Here is a 21,567-nt window from a genome sequence, read left to right as displayed (position 1 = left end):
CATTTAGTTTAAATTTAAACCAAATTCAAATAGAAATATTTGACTTTTTTTTAAATCGAGTCAAACTCAAGTTTAACTCGAATTCATAATTCAAATATGTAATTTGGATTTGTGGGTTAAGTTCGATATGAATTCATGGTTTGAATTGATAACTTAAATTTGTGATTTGAATTCGTAATTCAAGTTTGTGGTTCATTGATAAAATGACATTGTTTTACTCAAATAATGGGTAAAATAATATTGTTTCATAAATGAGCCACAAACTCAAACTATGAATATAATCTGTGATTTGAGCCACTGATTCAAATCATAAATTTAAGCTAAACCGAATCAAATCATTTCTTTTTGAGCTAATCTCAAGCCACCTTAAATTTGGGTTTGGCAAACTCGAGTCAAATTGAAGTCAAACTATTTTTTATTTAAACTGAATTCAAACCAAAAAGTGTTTATGGTCTGTTTGATTTATATCCACTCTTATAAATAATTGAGCTATCATTCATCCACTAATAAATTTATTAAAGCACACAAATTATAGATTTTTAAAAAAATTTTGAGGGTCAATTTTAAAATTTTCTAAATTTGTGGACTTTTTTTGGAAGTCAATGACGGTCAAGTGACCCTCCTTGACCCTACTTAAATCCACTACTGACTATGTGAAGATACGGTTGAAGCCGTTCTCAAAGACAAGACAATTACTTCTTCTTCCGACTCCAAGTCGGCTTTTCAAGCTTGTTATTTTCGCCTCATGTTCAAGGAGAATAAGAGCTTGGATGGTGGTTATTATAAGCTCAATAAAGTGAAGTCTCGAAGTCAGCGTGAGCGATCGGTGAATCTACATCTTTAAAACTTTCAATCTTGGTGGAATTTGCATTTGGATAGAAGAAAGTATTTTGTTTGTGAACCTACAAAGTGGAGAGACAGTTAGAGTTTTAAATTAACAATAATACTATACGTATACACTATTGGTATATAATTTGAATATATAAATGATGTGTCATAATGTGATTAGATGATTTTAAATTAAAGATAAAATAACACTTAATGACATAATGACATATCATCTGTTTACCCAAATTGTATATCAAAAGTGTGTAAAAGAAATATCAATTTACAAAGATATTTTTATCATTAAATTAAAACTTAAAAAAAAAAAAGGAAATTTGTAATTTGTAATTTGTAATTAAACTAACAAATGATGCTAACAGGATTGGAGGATAGGTGGTAACAGAGCCAAAGATACAATATAGAGGGATTAAAATTGAATAAAAATATAATTATAAGAAATCAATTAAAAAATAATAAAATTTAAGAAGGATTAATGAGAAATTTTTAAGATTATTTTGATATTTTAAATATATTAAACTAATAAATTTTTAAGTCTAAAAAGTTATTAAATACTCATTAGTATTGGACGGGGGGTTATAACATATTTTTAAAACTTAAAGGGGTCAATTAGAACGTTTGAAATTTTAAAAGACTAAAGGAAGAATAAGTCTTTTGGCCAAAATTTTATACGACAATTTAACCAATCAGGTACCAACATTGCATCTGTATTTTAGGTATATAATAATATTACTCATTTTATTTTATTTTATGAATATAGAGATAAAAATTGTTTAACATTTGTGACATAACTTGAGATGCAAAGTTGAGATTAAAAAATTCGCCTTTACAAGGAAATATTATTTTCTCCATTTAATAACCCAACTTTAAATTAAATTAAAAATTAAATAATATTTAATAATAAATATATATATTTTAAAATATAATATTACTCTTCAGTATGCCTTTTGATGAAGAAATAAAAAGCAAAAAAGACTTACAAATATATATATATATATATATATATATATATATATATATATATATATATATATATATATATTACCAAGATCTACAAGAAATTTTATGTGCATCGGCCATTTGGCGATAAGTGCCATTTACTGGCGGAGAGCATTGAAATTTATAAGAAAGAAATCCTTACCTTAAACTTTTGTCACAGTTTATAAAACTCTCTAGCTAATTATTTATAAAAAAAATAACAAAAAACTTGGTCGACAGCTGCTATTTACTTTTTATACAACTGCAGAACAGTCAGATTGACATTTAGCATTATCAATTTTTGGAGTCCTGCGAAAAATAAGCCCTGGATTTGTCATCCACTTAATATACAAAACACGACCAAGCAAACAGTAATATGTCTGAGAATGCAGAAAACTTTACACAGGTCTTGAGAGTTCCCATTCCAGCCCTAGAATAAATATTTTCTCAGGCCTGTCATCCAAGAAAAATGAAACAATTGAGTCTAGCAAGTCTCATGTCCTCAAATTTTATAGCCATGGTTATTCCTTAGATGTACCAATCTTTGAACTATCACAAAAATTAATCATCAGCATTTTGGCACATCATGATTAATCCATGAAAAGCGTTTTGATCAGCGTTCTGGGTACCGAGAAGATGACCAAGTGGGTCTAGAGCTACTACCACTACGCCACCTATCACCAGGTGGGGCTGCACCATCATCTGGCCTACCACTGCTACCCCACCGATCAGATACTGATCCTGAGGCAGGGCCATCAGGTCTCCTGCCCCATCGATCAGAATCTGATGAGGCCTGACCAAAGCCTTCAGTTCGCCTGCCGCTGCCAGCCCACCTATCAGGTTGAGTAGGTGGCGATTGTCCTGAACCCTCAGCTCTCTCACGCATGAATCTGGGAACATATTTCCCGGTAGATGGTGCAGCAGCAGCAGCTGCAGCTGGAGCAGCAGTTCCAAGCTCCGATGCATGGGCAGGAGGCTCAAAAGGCTTGGCAGCTACATCAGTTGGTCTCCCCAAGAGGGCTTCTCTTCTGAGCCTTTCCTTCTCTTCCGATTCTCGCTCCCTTTGCCTCTGTTTTTCAGCAATCTCGTCTAATTTTGCCCTGCGTTCAGCTTCTTCTTTTCTTTGTTTCTCAGCCTCTGCATGCCAGAGAAGGAATCATATGCTTACAGAATTAAAATTATAAAATCTATACGAATATAAAATTATTTGTACAAATATTTACCTTCCCGCTTACGAGCTTCTTCCTCCTCACGTTTCTTTTTCAGTCTTTCGTCTTCACACCTAACATAGTATATTTTCTTCCTCATTGCCTTCCTCTCCTGTTTGCGTGCCTGAATAATTTGATTGATTCTCTCCTCCCTCTCCACTCTCTGCCTGTCAAACTCTGCTTTCCGACGGTTCAATACTCTTTCCTGGAATTTTTCCTGAGAAAGAGCAGAAACCAAAATTTGTTTCAGCAGCATGCCTCACTCCCAATCTCATAAATGTAGGAGATGGATGAAATAGATAAGGGTCTAATGATCAAGTTATTTCTCTATACAGTGAGAAGAAAGTCAAAAACTACACTTTATACCAACCTTATTGTTCAACATCCTAGAAAGTCTATTCTTTTCTCTGAGGTCTCCATCATGACGTTGCCTGCTGAGTTCAGTCTCTAGCTGGAAAGGAGAAAAAATAGCAACACTTCATCAGTGGAAAGCAAGGTTTGAAAAAACACAACTCAAACTGTAAGGCCAAGTGAAAAAAACATAAAATACCACAAAAGAAAAGGCAGATATGAAAATGCACAAGCATTAATTAGACTTCTCAAGATTCATATATATGTGTGTGTGTGTGTGTGTGTGTGTATCACATGTTAGAGTTCTACACTGGAACAAAAACTAATATATACCTGTTTTTCACGTTCATAAACCACCTTCCCTTCCACCAACCGTCGCTGAAAGGCAGCTTCAATCAAGGGTGCAGCCTCTTCTCTTTTTGCCCTTTCAAGATAATCCATAGTTTTGGCTAGTTTTTGTAACTTTTTCTCCATTTCCTGCCTCTCCCTAAGTTGCTCAGTCAAAGCCAGCTCCATCAAAGTTTTTTTTGTTACTTTCTCCTGCATTTGATTGAAAGACAGAGAATTGTTAAAATTTCCTGACGCTGCCCACCCCTCAAATAAAAGTGTCAAAATTCAACTTACTCCCTCCAAAATTGGCTTTTTGCCACCCTTCTTTTTACTGCGCTTCTCAGCTTCCTCAAGTAGTGCCTGGGCTTCTTCAAGTTCACGCTCCTCTATTTCCCTTAAAATTCTTTGATTTTTCCTTTGCTCATACTCAGTAGCAAGCCTCTTCTGCTCAGCTTCTTCTGTTATTTTCTGTTGCTTTAGCCTCCTTGACTCCTCCTCACGTTCCTTGAAGATTTTAGAGGGAAAAAAAAAAAGGAAATCATCAAGATTAATCTAAACCCAGACTTAACTAAAGATGAAACAATAAGTCATGAATTTTGTGAAGCAATTTTAATGGTAATACCATTTCAATAAGCTGACGTTCATGTTCTTCCTTCCTTTTCTCAATGATTGATTTCCTAGCAAGAAGTCTCTTATGCTCCTTATCAACAGTCTCCCCTAAACCAGGCAACAATTCACCTAGTTTTGAAGCTTTATTTGCAGGAGGATACATCATGGCCCTCACTTTATTCAAAGACTCAGCAAGAACAGCCAAGTGATCCCTCAGACCATCAGATTCAAGACCCTGAAAAAGCCATACCAATGAACAAATTTAAATCATAGCATAAACTGCAGTAATAATAGTAGACAAGCAAAAAGTTCACACATCTAGGACAATCAAAGGGGACAAATGCAGTTGAACTTAAATAGTTTACTGCAAACTCTATTCAGCTTCACAAGTCTCTGTCTCAACTCACCGTTAATAGTTTCTTGAATACAAATTAGTCATTCAATGATAAACATTCAAAATGCAAGTATAAAGTTTGATGGCATGAGCAAGACACACCCCTAAAACAAGTTAACAAGAAGAAATCTGAAACTAATCAATTCCCAAATCAAGAAAATCAGTTCATTTTTCGCTAACTGTTACACCAAGTATATTGACATAATTCTACAGCAAGAAGACTGTCAAATAATACTGCATTATCATTTTACAGAACACCCATAAAAGCATGAACACAGAGCACAGAACTAACCAAATTGCCAAACAAAACAACACCCCTCATATGGTCAACTTTCATAGCCATGAAATTATGTTTTACAGCTTCAACAGAAATCTTCTCCACAACTTTGCAGTCGCAGAAGGGAATCATCTGGGACAAACTTTCAATTCTCATCATCTGATAAACTTGAGATACCTGGAAAACCATAGGGGAAGATTGAGAAGCACAAAGTGTCAATGATCTAAGGGAAGGTTAGACATAAAGAAGAAAAATAAACATGAGTTTACCTGCTGAAGCAACCTCAGGATAACAAGCTTTTCAAGGGCTGGAACAAACCGGGACAGATGCACCTCCGGTACAGAAGAAGCTGAAGCAAGCTTACCACCTAACTTTGAAATTTTTGCCAAAAGTGGCTGTGCCTTTGAGGCAAGATTGAGGGGGAAAAACTCATGCTCCAAAAGGTTATAAAGATCTTTTACTTCCTGAGTTGCACAACTCAACACACCCTTGGCAACCTAAAGAAAAGGAAAACTAAATAAGAGAACAGATATGGCAACCAATATAATCATTGTAGAATTTATACGCACACAAATATATGCACATAAGTCCATTTTCTTGTACAGATTCAGGGCCTATATTTGTGTTTGTACTATTGTTCTTCTAAAACACGAAGGTCAGAGGCTTCATCCATAATTTTAAAAAAATTATAAAAACAGCTATCCAGAAAATCACATATTAAATAAACTAAAACCAAACCAACATAATATGTAAAATTAAGATGACCTCATATAATAAGTTTGTCTCAACTATCAAAATCAGAATATCACTAGTTAAGTAGGGAAACAACCCTAGAATTCAAAGGCCATAAAAAAATCTGACAAACTGAACTTACCAAGTCTGAGAGAAGGGCTGCCCTTGAAAGCTGGAAGCAGTGCAAATCATTAGAAGAAACAAAACTTAAAACAATAAAGAATGCAGACAGTCCAAATCATTAGAAGAAACAAAACTTAAAACAATAAAGAATGCAGACAGTCCAACTGAAAATATCAAATTACCACTTCTCTATTATCAGGTTTTGGGTCAAGCTCAAATCCTATCAGATTGGCCATCCTCGAGTTCTGCTCCTTTGCATTCTCAAGTTCCAAATGAGATGCACCATGGGTGTGATCATAAGGGAGCACTAAAAGTGCAGCCAAAATGACAGAGGACGCTATCAATTGCAAATCCTTTAGGCTCAGGTTCTTATTGTAGGTTTTTTGAAGTGTAAAAAGCTTAAACCAGGCATAAGCATTATAAAGATGGCTTGAAGAAATCCAGAAAATCTCTGTTAACTTGGCATAATAAACAACCAGCAAAGACGGCTTGGGTGTTTTCTTAACCATGCACATCAATCCATAAATATCTTCAATGGAATAAAAAGCTTCCTGCAAGAAACAGTGAAGAAGATAAAAATGAAAGAAAGGCAAAAAAATGTCTATCACAAAACACAATTGCCGAGATGGTGTTAGCATGTATGCTCCTCAAGGATATAAATATAATATAATTATTTCAGACAATAATTCAAACCTGCCAGAGCTGGAGGTCAGTAGCAATCTTTAGCTGCTCAAATCTGGTGTCAAGATAGAGCTGCAAACTCTCTGGAGCTGAAAGATCAGGTCGGTCCCTTTGGTCTCTGTATTTGTTAAGGTTCAGCAAATGGTTCCTGATGATTTCACAAAGTCTACGAAATTCAGTTGTCCGCTTATATTGCTTGCAGAACTGGAAGGCTCGATGTGCAGTCATCTAGACAAGGTATTGGAAGCAAATTATAAAACCATAATTACCCAAAAGCATATCGTTAGATTCCAATAAGAAGAACCAACCAGTGCATCCAAGAAATTCTATTTAAGCAAAAAAATACCGCATAGAGTGCCTCAAGCTTTGAGTTGTTCCTTAATATTTCAAGCACTGTTCTGTAAGTCTCCCATAAGAATTTGAACCAAGGAGTAACAAGTTCACGATCAGACCTATCCTTTCCCTTCTCTCCACTGACATAACTAAGCATTAGGTCTTCTGGCCTTTTATCTGCTTCAAGGTCATCCACATCAAGCGCCTCTTCTAAGGCTAGTGCCTGACTGCGAGCCTGCTCAGCCTTCTCAGTAGAGAGATGCATAAAGTGCTTGATAACCTCCTCCAAGGAAGTGACATTCACTTGTTGACAAACTATACGGTATTGAATCAGACCGTCCTTGGCAAACTTACCTCTCCTCATATCAACACAAAGCTCTACATATTTGAACATAATCTTTTCAAGTATCTTTTGCCATGCTCGGTGCCTCTTCGAAGTAATCAGATCATGAAGAACCTGCAATGCATCTTGCTTCTGCCCAACATTGATCAAGGCTATATCCAAATATTACAATATTCAGTTAAAAGGCAGAGTTCATAATACAACAACAAGCCAAAGGCTAACAAACTATACACTAAAATCCACATCAATGGTGGAGACATAAAGAGAGTAATAAGAACTTGTAGAATACACAAAGGAAATTAGAAATTATCGCTACCTTCAGCCTGATTTAATGCAGCCTCAGGTTTGGCGTAATTCGACATGACAGATCAAAATTTGCAGCCCACTCAAAAAATAACATGAATTATCTCAATCAAATCCTGAGCCAAGAAACCCTGTTAGAACAATGTCATGGATCAAACGAGGTAACACATTTAGCTAAAAAAATTATAACATCTCATGTAGCTTCCAAGCATTACATATTATATGTTGTTTTTGCATAATGCAATTCCCAAACAACAACATATCAAAACTCTAAATCAAAAAAACCAATCCAGAATATCAAATTAAGATCCTTCCCACATGAAAAATCAAATACACATGAAAAGTTAAATAGGTCAATTCTAACCGCAAACGTACAGACCCACTTGATATTTATCCAACATTAATTGATTTCTGCATCAAAATTCAAACTTTGCCCGATAAATCAATTAAAAAAATCGAAATCTCAAAAGTAGTATTTTTTTCGATTCTCCACTGATTATATTGAAAAAAATATATCCAAAACAATTAGACAATAACTTAATGAATCAACACAAATCACTTTAATATACAATATACAATATAAAGATCGTTAGATGCACAGAGAGAAAGGGAGCCGGAGGGCAGGAGATTGAAACCAACCTGAAAGGACAGCAACAGAGAGTGGCCGCTGCTCTTCTTACGAAGAGTGTCGTGTGCAACTACAAGACTGAAAAATGGCCGAGCTTAGGGTTTTAGCTTTCTTTTCATAACATATCATAACCCAAAAATGATTCATCAGTTTTGTGTTTCTTGGGTCAGGTTTTGTTAACAATTGTGGGCTCAGTCGAGGCCCAATTGGTCCGTGAAAATCTCTGTGGACCTTATACTATTATTATATGAGGTGATTTGTATTTGAAAAAATTAGTAGAAATATTGCAGCCTTTTCTTTGAGTTGAAAGTTTAAGCTCAAGAGAATGCAAAAGGAGATGAAATTTTCTCGTACTTGTTAGCTTCTTTCTTTTGGTTATGCAAATTGAACCTCCGATAGCATTGCAAATCCTTCACGTACACTTAGCGATCAACAACTTAATACTTCAACATAAACGTGTAAATAATAATTCTTGTCACTTAAACAAGTATATTTGTTTAACGTAAATGTAGGCTTTTTAAGTTAAAAGACTTGTGAGGTAATAATCTATGACTATATGTCCACTTACAGGCAAGATATTCAAATCCGTAAAGCAAGTAACTAAACATAATCACCACATTACCAATCAAGCTAATTGTGTAGCATTTAAAGGAAAAAAAGTTTTGTCCTCATGGTTCATAAGCAATATATTCAAATCGTCAAAATAAGCAACTAAATATACCCACCACATTGTCAATCAAGCTAATTGTGTTGCATTAAATGAAAAAATGTAGGCCAAACGACTATTTCCCACCCAAAGTATGCGCTTTTGCCAAGTTTCTCCCCATTAACTTTGAAAATACCATTTACCCACCCATAGGCTGTTAAATTTAACGGAACTCTAACCCATGAAAAATTTATCTCATTTTCCCCTCTAAAATTTTTAAAACGAACAATTTTTTCCAACCCAAGTTTTAAAAAACAGCGTTTTCCCCCTTAAGATTTTCAATTTTTCAGAGTTAGTTTTTCGGCACTGTTTCTTTCTCTCCGACGACCTCCAGGGGACTCCTCTTCCTCTCCAACGATTCCTCCTTTTGGCGATTATACTAGGCACAGTCGTCGAGTCGTTTTCATCGAGACGAAGATTCCTCGTCGATGAAGAGTCTTTGTCATTGACGAAGACCAGTCATCTTCGTCGACGACAGTTTCCAAGACAACCTTCGGAAGGAGGTCGTGCCAGAGAGGAAGAGGAGTGGCCTGGAGGTCGTCGAAGAGAAAGAAATAGTGTCGGAAAACTAACTCAGAAAATTGAAAACCCTAGGGGGGAAAATGCAGTTTTTTTAAAACTTAGGTTGGAGAAAATTGTTAGTTTTTAGGATTTAGGGGGAAAAATAAATATAAATTTTTTTTTAATAATACAGATAAAATGACGATTTTATCCTTGAAATCGTTACTTTTAACAGACCACAGGTAAGTAAATGGTATTTTCAAAGTTAATGGGGAGAAACTTTATAAAAGCACATACCTTGGGTGAGAAATAGTCGTTTGGCCAAAAATGTATTGTTCTTACGAGATATTAAATGCAAAGACATGTTTCTTATTTAATAAAAAGTTGTAAAAATTGCACCTAAATTCTTTTAATGTATTTTCTCACGGCTTGTATTAAGAATACTTCCAACAATGTTCCATTCATTGTAACACCTCTCTCTAAAAATACTATCCGCTAAAGAGAAAGTTTACTTTTTCTTTCTATTAATGCATGATTTGATACAATATAATCAATATTCAAAATTACCAAAATAACTATATTATAAATATAATGTGTGGGAATCATCCCGAAAGTGTCATATAAAACAAAATAAAACAAATCATATTAGAAGTGTATGTAAAAATATGCCCGACATACAAACAGTCATCGAATATTTAAAATCAATGAAACAACCTTTCATATTGCTCTATCGCTATGCAACTGTCAAATCATATTTCACCTACAAAATAAAATAGAAAAAAATGTGTGATAAACAATCTAATCCCACAATCAATCAATCAATCTCGTCTTTCCCTTTCTCAATCTCACATCCCCGAATTTTATTTACTTTTGTCCTTTAAGGTTCATCTCTAGACATTAACTCTAATGACATAGAATTCAATGCCTGTAAATCATTTATCAAAATAAGTAGTGCAAGCGTTAAGAGTAAAAAATCATTCTTTCAGTATCATCTCTATGTTTATCAGACTACGTTAAGACAAATATTTGACACTTTGTTCATGTTATTCAACCTCTCAGGCTATTACAATTCACTATATGTATGAGTTTGCCTGTGATTCCAGTTATTCACAGTCCAATGATAGAGCAAACTCGATACACTATAAAATATGCCTGTGATTCCTTCTTCCTGCGGGACTCATACGAACTACATTTATTGAAACAGCAGAAAAATAATTCACGGTGAATTCTCAGAAATAAGAAACAGATAGGAAGTAGACTACATCAACTAATTATACAAGAATGTGCATATCTAATAAATTAATGCACTAACCCTTACCTTTCATTCATTTGGGACACTATTAAAACCTAATAATCTACAAGTACAGACACATGTAAATACAAGGCATTTTCATTTTCATTTTCATCTTCATCTTATCTTTGTATTTGATCTGGTGTGTGGTTGCTTGTGGTTGATGATGATGTTGTCCTACTGAGTATCCCGTTATCAAGAGGTGGAGACACTCCCCACTTCCCCTCTGATTCTGAGGGCTCCAACACTTTGACTGATCCGTCTATCAACCCAACAGCGAATTGGTTGGGTTCGACTGGATGTGCAGCTATGACAAGCGGGTACACAGCTTGGCTTCTGTAAGGTGATGAACCCATAGCAAAATTACAATCTTGTCAGTTCATAAACCCCCAAAAAAAAGAGGATTAAGTAGTTGTCAAAAGTTTTATGTAGTTGATATATATGGTAAGATTATGTGATGATGCCTAACTTACCCGTTTAAGACTGCGGGGGACATATATGCTGTGGGGCCAATATGGCATCTTAGTCTGAGGGTATCAGCATCAAACACACCAATGCTACCATCGCAAAAGGTAGCATAAACTAATTGGCTATAACATGAATATGTTGCACAAGATATGGGTGCAGATAACACGTCTTGTGGTACCCACTGCAATGAATAAATACATTGAATCATTTTGTCAATAGCAATATATAAGTTGGTATTTAAGTCAGCTACATACCTGCCGGATTCGTTCCATCTTGGAGGCATCATATATTGCTAGCTGAGTCTCATGAACTACAAGCATGCGAATCTGATCAATATGAAAGTGTACTCGGGTGTCACCATTAGGTGCCTTTCCAGCTGGAATTTGGATTGCAATTGATTTCCTCTTCTCCCATGTATCAATGCTCCACACACACAGCTGCAGAAAATAGTCTGTGTATCAGTCTTTATTACAAAAACCAAAATATTTACAGTTGTACAGGAAACAAACATTTGCTGATTAAGCATCACTTTCAACCAAGATGTAAATGGTGAAAGAATTCACCGCACAATAAACATCCATACAATCCATAGTTTATAAAAACATTTGAAATACATCCTTCCTGACATACACCGAGTGTTGGATCATCAATAATATACAAAGGAGAAATGAACAATAAAACATCATATGGAAGGCATCATTATAATACAGGCACATGAAGTGAATCAACAGAAAACGTGCTAGGCAATCTTTCGTGCAGATGATAAGTTGCATTTTTGTTTTCATTCCTTTCCTAACTTTATTAATTAAAAAGACAGAAAGAATCTAATTCCACTTACTTCAGCATCAGCACCCGACGAAACCAAAATATTAAGACTGGTCGAAAAAGCTAGACCAGTTATACGCTTCTGGTGGCCCCTCAATTTCGATTTCACCTCATCCACACGAACATTGTATATGTGGATCGTTGAATCCTCCATCCCAATGGCTATGATGTTATTATCCTGGGGATGGAATGCTAGGAAGGTTGGAGCAGGGGGAGGTGGCATGAAAGTGGTCATTACCTGCAAAGCAAACAAGTCATTAAGAGCTTATCTGCCAACACTAACTATACTTACAGAACACACAAGTGCAAGCATACCTTGAATGTCATCATGTTGAACAATGAAACCTTTCCACCAGTAGCTGACATTACATATGAGTCATTCTTAGAGAGTGCTATGCATGGGACTACTTCTTCAAGGTTGCCACCTGAGACATCATTAATCATAGGAAGACCACTGCTTGGTAGCCAATGCTGTGGGACAACACTGGCAGTGGCCTTTAAAACACAAACTGACTTCAGAAATCTTTTCACCACAAAAAATTCAATTAGACAGACACTAGATTTAAGTTTTCTAACAATATTCTTTAAAGCAGGTCACCAGAAGAAAGACTATACATTACCTTTCCACTTGGATTCTGTTCATTGCGGGGCCACTTCCATAGCTTCTGGACACCATTTGAGCCAAGTGCCAAAATGCCAACACCAGAATTTGTATATAGAAGCCTAACAACCTGGATACAATTATAAACCATTTTAAGCATTAAATGACAAAAAAATTTCTTTAAATAAAAAAAACCGCCAGAAGAAAGTAACACACCTTGCAGGATGAATCTGTGCTCTCTGGCAGTGTAACTAACCGGCATTGGCCACTATCCACAATTTCAGTCAACTGCCAAGGTTTGGCTTTATCAATTACATCGTCCACAGTTCTTGGCTTTTCCATGCTTCTACTTGCAGGATCAACTCCATTCTAAAAGAGAAACCCAACATTAAAAAAAAAAAAAAAACTTTAAGGATTCGATCAAGTTGCAGAAGTTAAAATAGGCAGAAAATAAACTTGAGGCAAGAAAACACAACAGAGCACAAGGAAAGATTATTCAATAGGTAGGCTTTGTACAAAGTTACATTTTCCTGGCATAATCAGAACGCAACAGACAAATAATTTTCTGAAAGGAGTAAGAAAACCAGATCATAAAGGAGTATATGGCTAACATACAATGATTGGAGAAGGTCTGACAGGAGAGCTCCTTTCAACTTTACAATTGACAGGACTAAGACTTGAAACAGCAGAATTGGCAGAAACCTGGCCAACAGACACAGTAGTCAGAACACAACAGATGCCAAGATGTGATTATTAAACAACCAAACAAGCTAAAAAATTTGTTATAACCTTAACAGCAGATTCAATAGGCCCTCTCAGTGCTTCAAAAGGTGGGTTTTCAACTGCTCTTAAAGATCTATGACCTACAGCATTAGTAAGTATCTTGAAGCCATTGTCTGCAGTAGTAACAGCTAGAAGATTTCCATCCTTACTGAACCTCAATCGGGGAAGAATCTGACAAAATTAATGTTATGATGTAAATGCTAAAATTAAAATTTGAACTGGTTCAAAGAGGTGCCAAAATATCAGCAAGTTAACTCACAGCAAGTCCACCCTCTGCGTCCGTGCTAGTGAGAACATTGTTATTGTCCATATCCCAAAACTTAATCTGGCTATCTTCACCAACAGCCAAAAAGTGATTTTGTGTAGTATCAAACTGTACTATACCAGCAGATTTCTTTCTAAACCCAACATATGTCCTCTTTATTGTTCCTTCACTTTCATTCCATTCAACCAGGAAAGAGTCTCCTTCTTTACTAGTGCCACAAGAAAACAATCTGAAAAATAAAAATAAGGCATGAACATCATTAATTTTAACAAGGCACTACTCCAAAATTATGAATACAGACAATTAGATTTGGTGAAAATAAAGAAAAATCGGTTCCACAACTCCCAAATTACTATGATAATGTTCATTCTACTTATCTTACCTACTTCCATCAGCACTGTAAAGCATAGTTGTACACCAGTGACCAGGAGCATCATAATCAACTCTGGAGCCCATATTGTCATACAGCCAGGCCTTTATTTTCCCATCAATGGCTGTCGAAAATATGAACTGCAGATTCAAAATTGAAAGCTTAAGCCAATGAAGCATGTCTTCAACAAAATTTGAAACAGACTCAGTAAATGATCCCCATTCTTAATAGCAGTAACCAGGCATACACATCTGTACATCCATGTACTCAACAGACACCAGCTTCACTATTTTAATTGACATTAAAAAGGCCATAACAGATACACATAAATCTAACACAAGAGAAAGAGAGAAGTTGACCAATGACAGTGACAATCATATATTCAAAACCAAAAATGCTTATGATTGATGTGTCTCCCTTAGAGGATGAGATACTAGTAACAACCTAAGTGAATGACTTTTTCTTCAATTAAACAGATATATTTATGATTTTATGTTATGTAAGATAAATGTCACAAAGCACATGAAGAAAAAACCAATAACCTTTTCCATTGCTTGGCATACCTGAATGTTCTCCTTATGATGAGGACAGAGGGAATATACAGGTGCCTCATGACCTTCAAAGTTGAATAGTTTACGTCCCGATAGATCCCACACCTGTTAAGACTTCTTTCATTAGATATTCATACAGCTTGTCTAACCAAAACTTCCTTGACAATAATTTATATTGCAAACCTTGATTATCTTATCATCTCCACATGTAACCACACAAAGTTGTTTGTTTGGATGAGCAAAAGCCAAGTCATTCACACCACCAACATGTGCATCAATCTGTGATTACACAAGGATCTAAATCAAGTTACACTAAAAATTTCCATCCCGCTGAACCAATATCGAACTATCAACTTACCTGTAAATGCTGGCGTAGTTCATTTGATCCGGCGTACGTATACAACTGAATTAAATGTTTGGTAAATGCAGCACCTGCAGCAAGCAAACCATTAATATACAAGGTAGGCATCTAAGAAAGGGTAATTCACATCAAAAGGCACATACCCGCAAATTTTCCATCTGGACTCCATGCTACACGGCTGACAGAGACTGGTACATCTTTGACAATAGAGGCCTGTAAGAAATTGTCAAGTGTAAGACTCCAACATAATTAGTAGCTACAAATTCTCAACTAACCTGTTGCAAACCCCAGATTGTATCATTGGAATTATAAATTTTATTAATGGATGTAATGAATTTTTATTGAATGAAGAGATAATGATTACAATTCAAAGGACAAAATCTCCCACACTCCACCAAGAGACATTGATGGTGCTCCACCTTTTGGAATACAATGCTATGTTGTAATTAATTCTCAAAAGCTCTCCCTAAATCTTCTCAACACTATATCAATGGGCATCTAACCCTCATTGGCGATAATTAATAGAATCTAAATTGTACTCTACATAATATTCCTAATTCTAATATAATATTCCTAATGGTGTTTAATAATTTAAAAAGTTCCTCATTAAATCCTAATATTCCTATATTACTAAAATCCTAATTTAATTGCAATATTCCTAAATTACCTGGGGGTCTAATATAACCAAATGCTGAATATTGAATTCCAATGGAGTTACCACAACAACTGCATATTGTAGCACTTTGAATACATAAATCTATCACAGATGAGTTATGTAAAAACCTGAAATGGCAATGATGCCATATCCCAGATCTTGAATGGTTTTGAAACCAGCCTATCCCGCATTGCAAGTTCCCAGAGTGTAATCTCACCATTACTAGAACCCACTGCTCAAAAGACAATATAAGCCAATGAATGAGAAAAAATATTTTGGTGTAATAACTTACCCACAAAATCAGTCTGAAAGTGATTTTTATAGAAATAATAACTTCCATACCAAGAAGCAGTGTTTGCTGAGTAGGATGAAAATCCATGCTAATCACGGTTGATCCTTGATGCAAGGTCACAGCCACTGTCCTTGGCAGGTCATCCACTGACCAAGTCTGTTGTCGAGATGTTGAATATGTAACCTAAAAATTGAAGCAGAGAAGAAAACATTGACCAAAGAAACAAGAAATTTAATAAAATTGCCTCTATGAAACAAAATAATTATAAGCTACCTCCTCAATGGATGGAGTAGGCCGTAGTCGTTTCAACAATTGATCATGTTCAGGACCCTGATAATCAACCATTACTGGATTTGTTGGAGGTGTTCTTGAATGTTTTAAGACTGAAACTAGATGAAGTGGCAGAGCATGTAAGTCAACCAAAATTTTAGGCAAACACTCTATATATTAAAAAATATATATACACATTGACTGTCTTTTAAAGTCCTAACTCCAACTCAATTAAAATTCCAACCTTGATTTTGTGCAAGAGGAATAGATGATGCTGTAACAACAGAAGCTTGAATAGAGGAAGAAGTAGGATTGGTCATCCAACCAGCTAGAGCACTGGCATTAGCTGGGGCTGCAGTGGGTGGAAATGGCTATATCCAAGACAATATGCATTAGTCAACAATGTTAAGATTTGATCTTCCAAATATGGTTAATATTTACTTAAATAACACGGATGTGGAGTACTATCATACATTGTGTGCTCCGAGTGACGTATATGAAGTTGGCTTTGCAACTGCTGCAACAGGAAGATTGACAGGTGTAGGTGCAAGAGGACCACCTGGAGGCATACATGTATGGTCGGTAAACAGAGTCTTGATGTCAGGGTTTGGCCTTGGGTTCTTGCATAGTTGGTGCTGCCAGTTCAAACTGTATCAAGGGAAAACTCACATATTAAACACCAGGAATTTGGTTCCGAGTTTTTCATAGAAACATATGACAAAAAGACAGAAACACGTCTCCAATTTACAGGAAACAAATACAAAAATATAAAGCAATAGTTCATAAACAGACTTCATGTTAAGCATGATGAATGACTGACAAAAGAAAATTGGAATATTTACGGCAAAATCAGATAAAAGATAGAAAAGGACATATATTGCATTTATCATGCACTGTATCACTTTACCTCTGATTAATCAGAGTTCGCAATCTTGATGACTTCAGTGAAGGAAAAGTAAGCTTATCACGGAAAAGTGGGTTTGCTTCAATCAGTTTTTTGAGCTCTATCAACATTATGCTACGAGCTGTTTTGGTGTCACCATACTTTGACAGCTGCTCATTTTCCCTGAATTTAATTTGGAGAAGGATAAAATATGAAATGTACATTGATACGCTAAATATGACACATACATTGATACACTAAATATGAAATGTAAATTGATACTCAAGTGACACCAGTAAAACCAGCAACACTTAAAGCACATGAAACCATAACATAAATATACAAGAAACAGTAGTATAAATAAAGAAATAAAAAATTTTGTGTTAAAAGGGAGGTTGGTCTTCAATGAAAGTAAGCACTCTTACACTCAGCCAAGCTTTTTGACTTGAATTCTAATTTAGTGAAGATTTCTATTTTCTCAAAACTTTGAATAATGAATATTGCATTTACTCAAGCAAAATGATCAGAAAAAATTTCAAATTATCAATTTTTATTTATGAGGAAATTAAAAAAATTACCTGAAATTGCTGAGAGTTAAAAGCTGTGTAATTTCTTTGTACAGTTCCTCATTAAATGTTGAGAACACTTTCAAATCAGTCACTAATATTTCAACCGCCTTTGCTTTGTCTTGCCTGTAATATGAATTTAAGGAAACAAAAATTAAACCCTAAAAAATAAAGACAAAACTAAAAAAAAAAAGTTCACTGATAAATGCAAATTACATATACCTATCAAGTGCTTCAAGATACTTTTGCTTCCTAATTTCAAAGAATATCTTCATTGAATAGCGATTATCATCAACTTTGGTAAATCCTGACAAGTATTTCTCAACTTCATCCCATTCTCCAGCTTGAACTTTCTCTTCGAAGTACTTCATGTTGAAATAAAACCCCGATTCTTTCTCAAGCCTACACAAACATTGAAGGTAACATTCTTTATTATATATGGCATTCCAATCAATTAATAATCAACTAAAACAAGATAACTAATTTTTAATCTTTTGCTTAGAAATGAACACTCTCCACTCAACCAAACCCAACACTAAACAAATTTGGCCAAAATTTTGTTTTGATTAAGGAGGTCCCTCTAATGTCTGGCATAAATCATATATAAACACAAGAATTGCGCTTTATCAGAGGATTCTCTTAATCGGCGTTATGGGGACATGTTAGACATAGAAAATCATAAAAAGACCAAAATTTGAACTAACTTCAATGTAATTAGTAAGACTAAACTTTTGCCTTTGGCTTATAACTTTCCATAACAAAAACACCAACATAATCCACTTTTTATTAACAAAACAAAATCATCAATCAGAGACACATTTCATCACTTTAACCACTCTAACGAAGCCAAAACTCCAACTATCTTAACCAAACCAACTTACCCTCCAACCAATATCAAATATCTAGACTTAAAACCAACAATATCACGTAGTTCCAGCAAAAACTGCCCCAACCCACCTAAGTCTAATATAAACCCCACCACCAGTTCAAAAAAAAAAATTTTTTCCTTCTCCAAAACAACATAGGCAAGTAAAAATGAAGACACGAAGAAACAGATAAATGAAGCAGAACTTACTTGTGAACAGACTCCTTGAATTTCTCTTCTTCGAGAAACTGAAGTATAAGAAACACCAATTCTCGGCTCAACGAGCTCATCTCTGATTTCAAAAGGTAACACACCAGCACAGAAACAAACAAATTCAATTCAATTCAAAAAATAAAATTCCTTCAAATCTCGACCAGAGCGCTGAATTTAAGAGCCTTCAGACTTCTAAAAACTTCGCGAAATAAGCCCTATTTATATCACCAGTTTCGAGTTCTTCTAGGGTTTCAAAGGCTGCATAGAAGATAAAGAAGAGAGAGAAAGAGAGAGACTTCAACTTACTTATGATATGAGTCTCGCTATCTTCGATGCGTTTGTACAGACTTCAATCTTTTTCTACTGACCCAAGGGCGAGAGATAAGTACAATAACTTATCATTCGAAAAGCAAACGACTTATCACTTTGGATGACCTGCTCATTGTTGCGTGAGATGATAGGAAAAGTCGAAGTGAATGAAGCGGATTCAAAACCAGGAATTTAAATCTAGTGAATATTCGTCACACAAGTCCAGTGGGTCCTCCAGGGTCGCTTTCCTTCTTTTACTCTTTTCTGAGATTCAGTTTTGATTCTCGCTAAACTGTGTTTGTTCATATCGCGTGAAATTGAAGCCCACGCGCGGGGGTGTATATTTTGATTGATGACACAGCGAGTGGGCCTCACTGCCCACTATTATTTCGTCTCTTTCTGGTGAGGGTTGTGTTCTCTTTTAGGAGGCATATTTTTAATTTACTCGCATAGTTTAGATGGAGAAGCACACCCGGGTTCACGCCTTTTTTTTTTTTTTTACATATTAAAATTTAATTTATAATCTATTTTATCTAATAATTATGAAATTAATTATTAAATATTTAATTTATTTTATTCAATATAATTTATTTGGTTTAAAAAATAATAATCTCATTCAAATGGATTTCTAGTTATCAAAAGGAACAAAAATAGGGTTTATTAATAAAAAATATATATAGTTAATAAAAATGAGATTTTTTGTATAAAAAATTATGAATTAAAATATTTTTTGACGACATGTTAACTTATGAATATTTATAAATTACTCTATAAACAAATTTTCTTGACCCCTTAGCTTCGACAATCAATGTATGTAAGATAAATATCTAAATAAAAAGTCATCATGTAATCGGAAGTAGATTATTCCCATAATAATTTTTATATGTAATATTATACGTATTTATTTTAAATATATAAATAAATACATATTTATATGTATCATATGTGATTATGTATTTTTTACTTTTAATTCAAAATCTTCGACAATATATTTAAACCTAAATCAATAATAAGTGATTTATGTGCATAATTTAAATTTTTTTTATCTATATTATTTTTTGAAAAATAATTAAAGTGAAACATTCTAAAGAGATTTTAAAGATCTTATACTATTTTAAAATATATTGGATGATATTTAGAGTTAGATTCGAACCAAATATATTTGAGCTCAAACTCGAGTTTGGTTTGAACAAGTCCGAAATAAATCAGTCATATACGAGCTCGAGCTACTCTTCAAATTTTCTAATTAAAAATTTTGATACAAAACGATATCGTTTTGATCAATATGTATTAAAATAACATCGTTTTAATAACAAAAAATAAACCGAATCGAATTCAAACCGAGTTTAAGTGTAGCTTTTATGACCCGAGTTTGAGCTTTGTTATATATAAGCTAAGTGAAGTTCGAACTCGATTTGTCTCGAATCCAACCCTAATGATATTAAACTTTGGGTTAATTTTGTTGGCCATCCAAAAGATTATTATTAACTTTCAGATGTTGAACAATTTTCAAAAATTATTTTTTTTTATAAATTCTTGTAATTTAATAAGTTTGAAAACCATTTATATAAAATAACCCTGCAAAATCTCAGATAGAGAAAACTAATCTTAAAGTAATTAAAAAAGTCCGATAAAAATTTAAAAATAAAAAATAAAATAAAATTGTTTTGGATGTGGTTGTGGTGGGGTGGGGGACCACTACAGTAATGTAAGTCTGAGAAGCAGCAGATTGACAGATTGTAGTGCACATCGTGAACGAATCTACTAATCAAGTGCAAAAAAGTAAGTGGACCACGTCATCTTCCTTAATTTTGTCTTCTAATAATTACGATTAAAAGAAGGCCAAATGTTTATTTTCTACCTAAACTTTGATGCAAATCTAATCTTTTACCCACTAATTATAAAAAACTCAAATATTTACTTGATTATTAAATTTTATTATTATTATAAGAAGTATAATTATTATTTATCAAAATATTTAAAAAGCTAAAAATTTATTATATTTTGCTCTTAAATTTAAAAATATAATAAATTTCTTTTCACCTAAAGTTTGAAAAATCAACATTTTACTTTAGATTTTTCTAGTCATCACTGTCAATAGTCGAAGATGGGGATGATAGTGTTCTTCCTCTCTTCAGGCTTCTCTCAATTCCGCTTCATTCTCAGTCATTACCAATCAACGAAAATATTTTTTCATCTTTCAAATGAAGATGAAACATTTTTATTTCAGATGAAAATGACTCTGCTTGGAAAAACCGTAGGGGGTTTTGTTGTTGTTTGGGAAAACCCTAAGGGCTTTTGTTACCGTCTAGAAAAATTAACATTTTGTCGTCATTTGGAATCACATCTTCATCAGTGGTTTTGGTTGGTTGGTGATGCCCGGAATTGAGCAAGATTGAGAGAGAAGCCAAGAGGGAGGGAGAATGTCACTGTCTCTGTCTCTATCTCCATCATTGACTGCCGCAGTGTTGGCTAAAAAAACTTTAGGGTGAAATACTGATTTTTCAAACTTTGGATAAAAAGAAATTTGTTAGATTTTTAAATTTATTAGGGAATGTGATAAACTTTTATTTTTTAAATATTTTGATAAATAACAATTTATTTCTGATAGTAATAATAAAATTTAATAGATAAATGACTATTTTAGTTTTCGATAGAT

At 34.3% G+C, this 21,567-nt stretch overlaps 2 protein-coding genes across 3 annotated transcripts; both read right to left on the bottom strand.

The window, feature by feature from the left end:
• Positions 1–2,050: 2,050 nt before the first annotated feature.
• LOC123221586 (eukaryotic translation initiation factor 3 subunit A-like) lies at positions 2,051–8,275 on the bottom strand. The gene is made up of 14 exons (XM_044644411.1): positions 8,145–8,275; positions 7,519–7,636; positions 6,873–7,354; positions 6,539–6,754; positions 6,028–6,396; positions 5,865–5,894; positions 5,260–5,487; positions 5,006–5,167; positions 4,333–4,554; positions 4,005–4,214; positions 3,714–3,920; positions 3,400–3,480; positions 3,045–3,246; positions 2,051–2,958 (listed from the first exon to the last, which is right to left on the bottom strand). The coding sequence occupies exons 2-14, from the start codon at positions 7,562–7,564 to the stop codon at positions 2,435–2,437; spliced, it is 2,979 nt and encodes a 992-aa protein (XP_044500346.1). The 5' UTR covers positions 7,565–7,636; positions 8,145–8,275; the 3' UTR covers positions 2,051–2,434.
• A 2,230-nt stretch (positions 8,276–10,505) lies between these two features.
• On the bottom strand, positions 10,506–18,899 carry LOC123221127 (topless-related protein 3-like). Of its 2 annotated transcripts, none has more exons than XM_044643838.1 (24): positions 18,597–18,899; positions 17,744–17,923; positions 17,534–17,647; positions 16,980–17,138; positions 16,546–16,720; positions 16,317–16,443; positions 16,076–16,191; positions 15,853–15,985; positions 15,639–15,742; positions 14,999–15,068; positions 14,853–14,926; positions 14,678–14,773; positions 14,507–14,599; positions 13,956–14,083; positions 13,568–13,802; positions 13,315–13,479; positions 13,141–13,227; positions 12,742–12,894; positions 12,545–12,655; positions 12,240–12,419; positions 11,938–12,162; positions 11,354–11,536; positions 11,105–11,280; positions 10,506–10,967 (listed from the first exon to the last, which is right to left on the bottom strand). In XM_044643838.1, exons 1-24 carry the CDS (start codon positions 18,674–18,676, stop codon positions 10,754–10,756), a joined length of 3,378 nt encoding a protein of 1,125 aa, XP_044499773.1. In that variant the 5' UTR covers positions 18,677–18,899; the 3' UTR covers positions 10,506–10,753. The 2 variants fall into 2 exon arrangements, with proteins under 2 accessions (XP_044499773.1, XP_044499774.1); XM_044643839.1 differs by having other exon boundaries at positions 16,076–16,185.
• Positions 18,900–21,567: the final 2,668 nt, after the last annotated feature.

The sequence above is a fragment of the Mangifera indica genome, chromosome 7 (genome assembly GCF_011075055.1).
Source record: "Mangifera indica cultivar Alphonso chromosome 7, CATAS_Mindica_2.1, whole genome shotgun sequence".
Classification (NCBI taxonomy): domain Eukaryota; kingdom Viridiplantae; phylum Streptophyta; class Magnoliopsida; order Sapindales; family Anacardiaceae; genus Mangifera; species Mangifera indica.
This window is presented reverse-complemented; position numbering and strand designations above follow the sequence as displayed.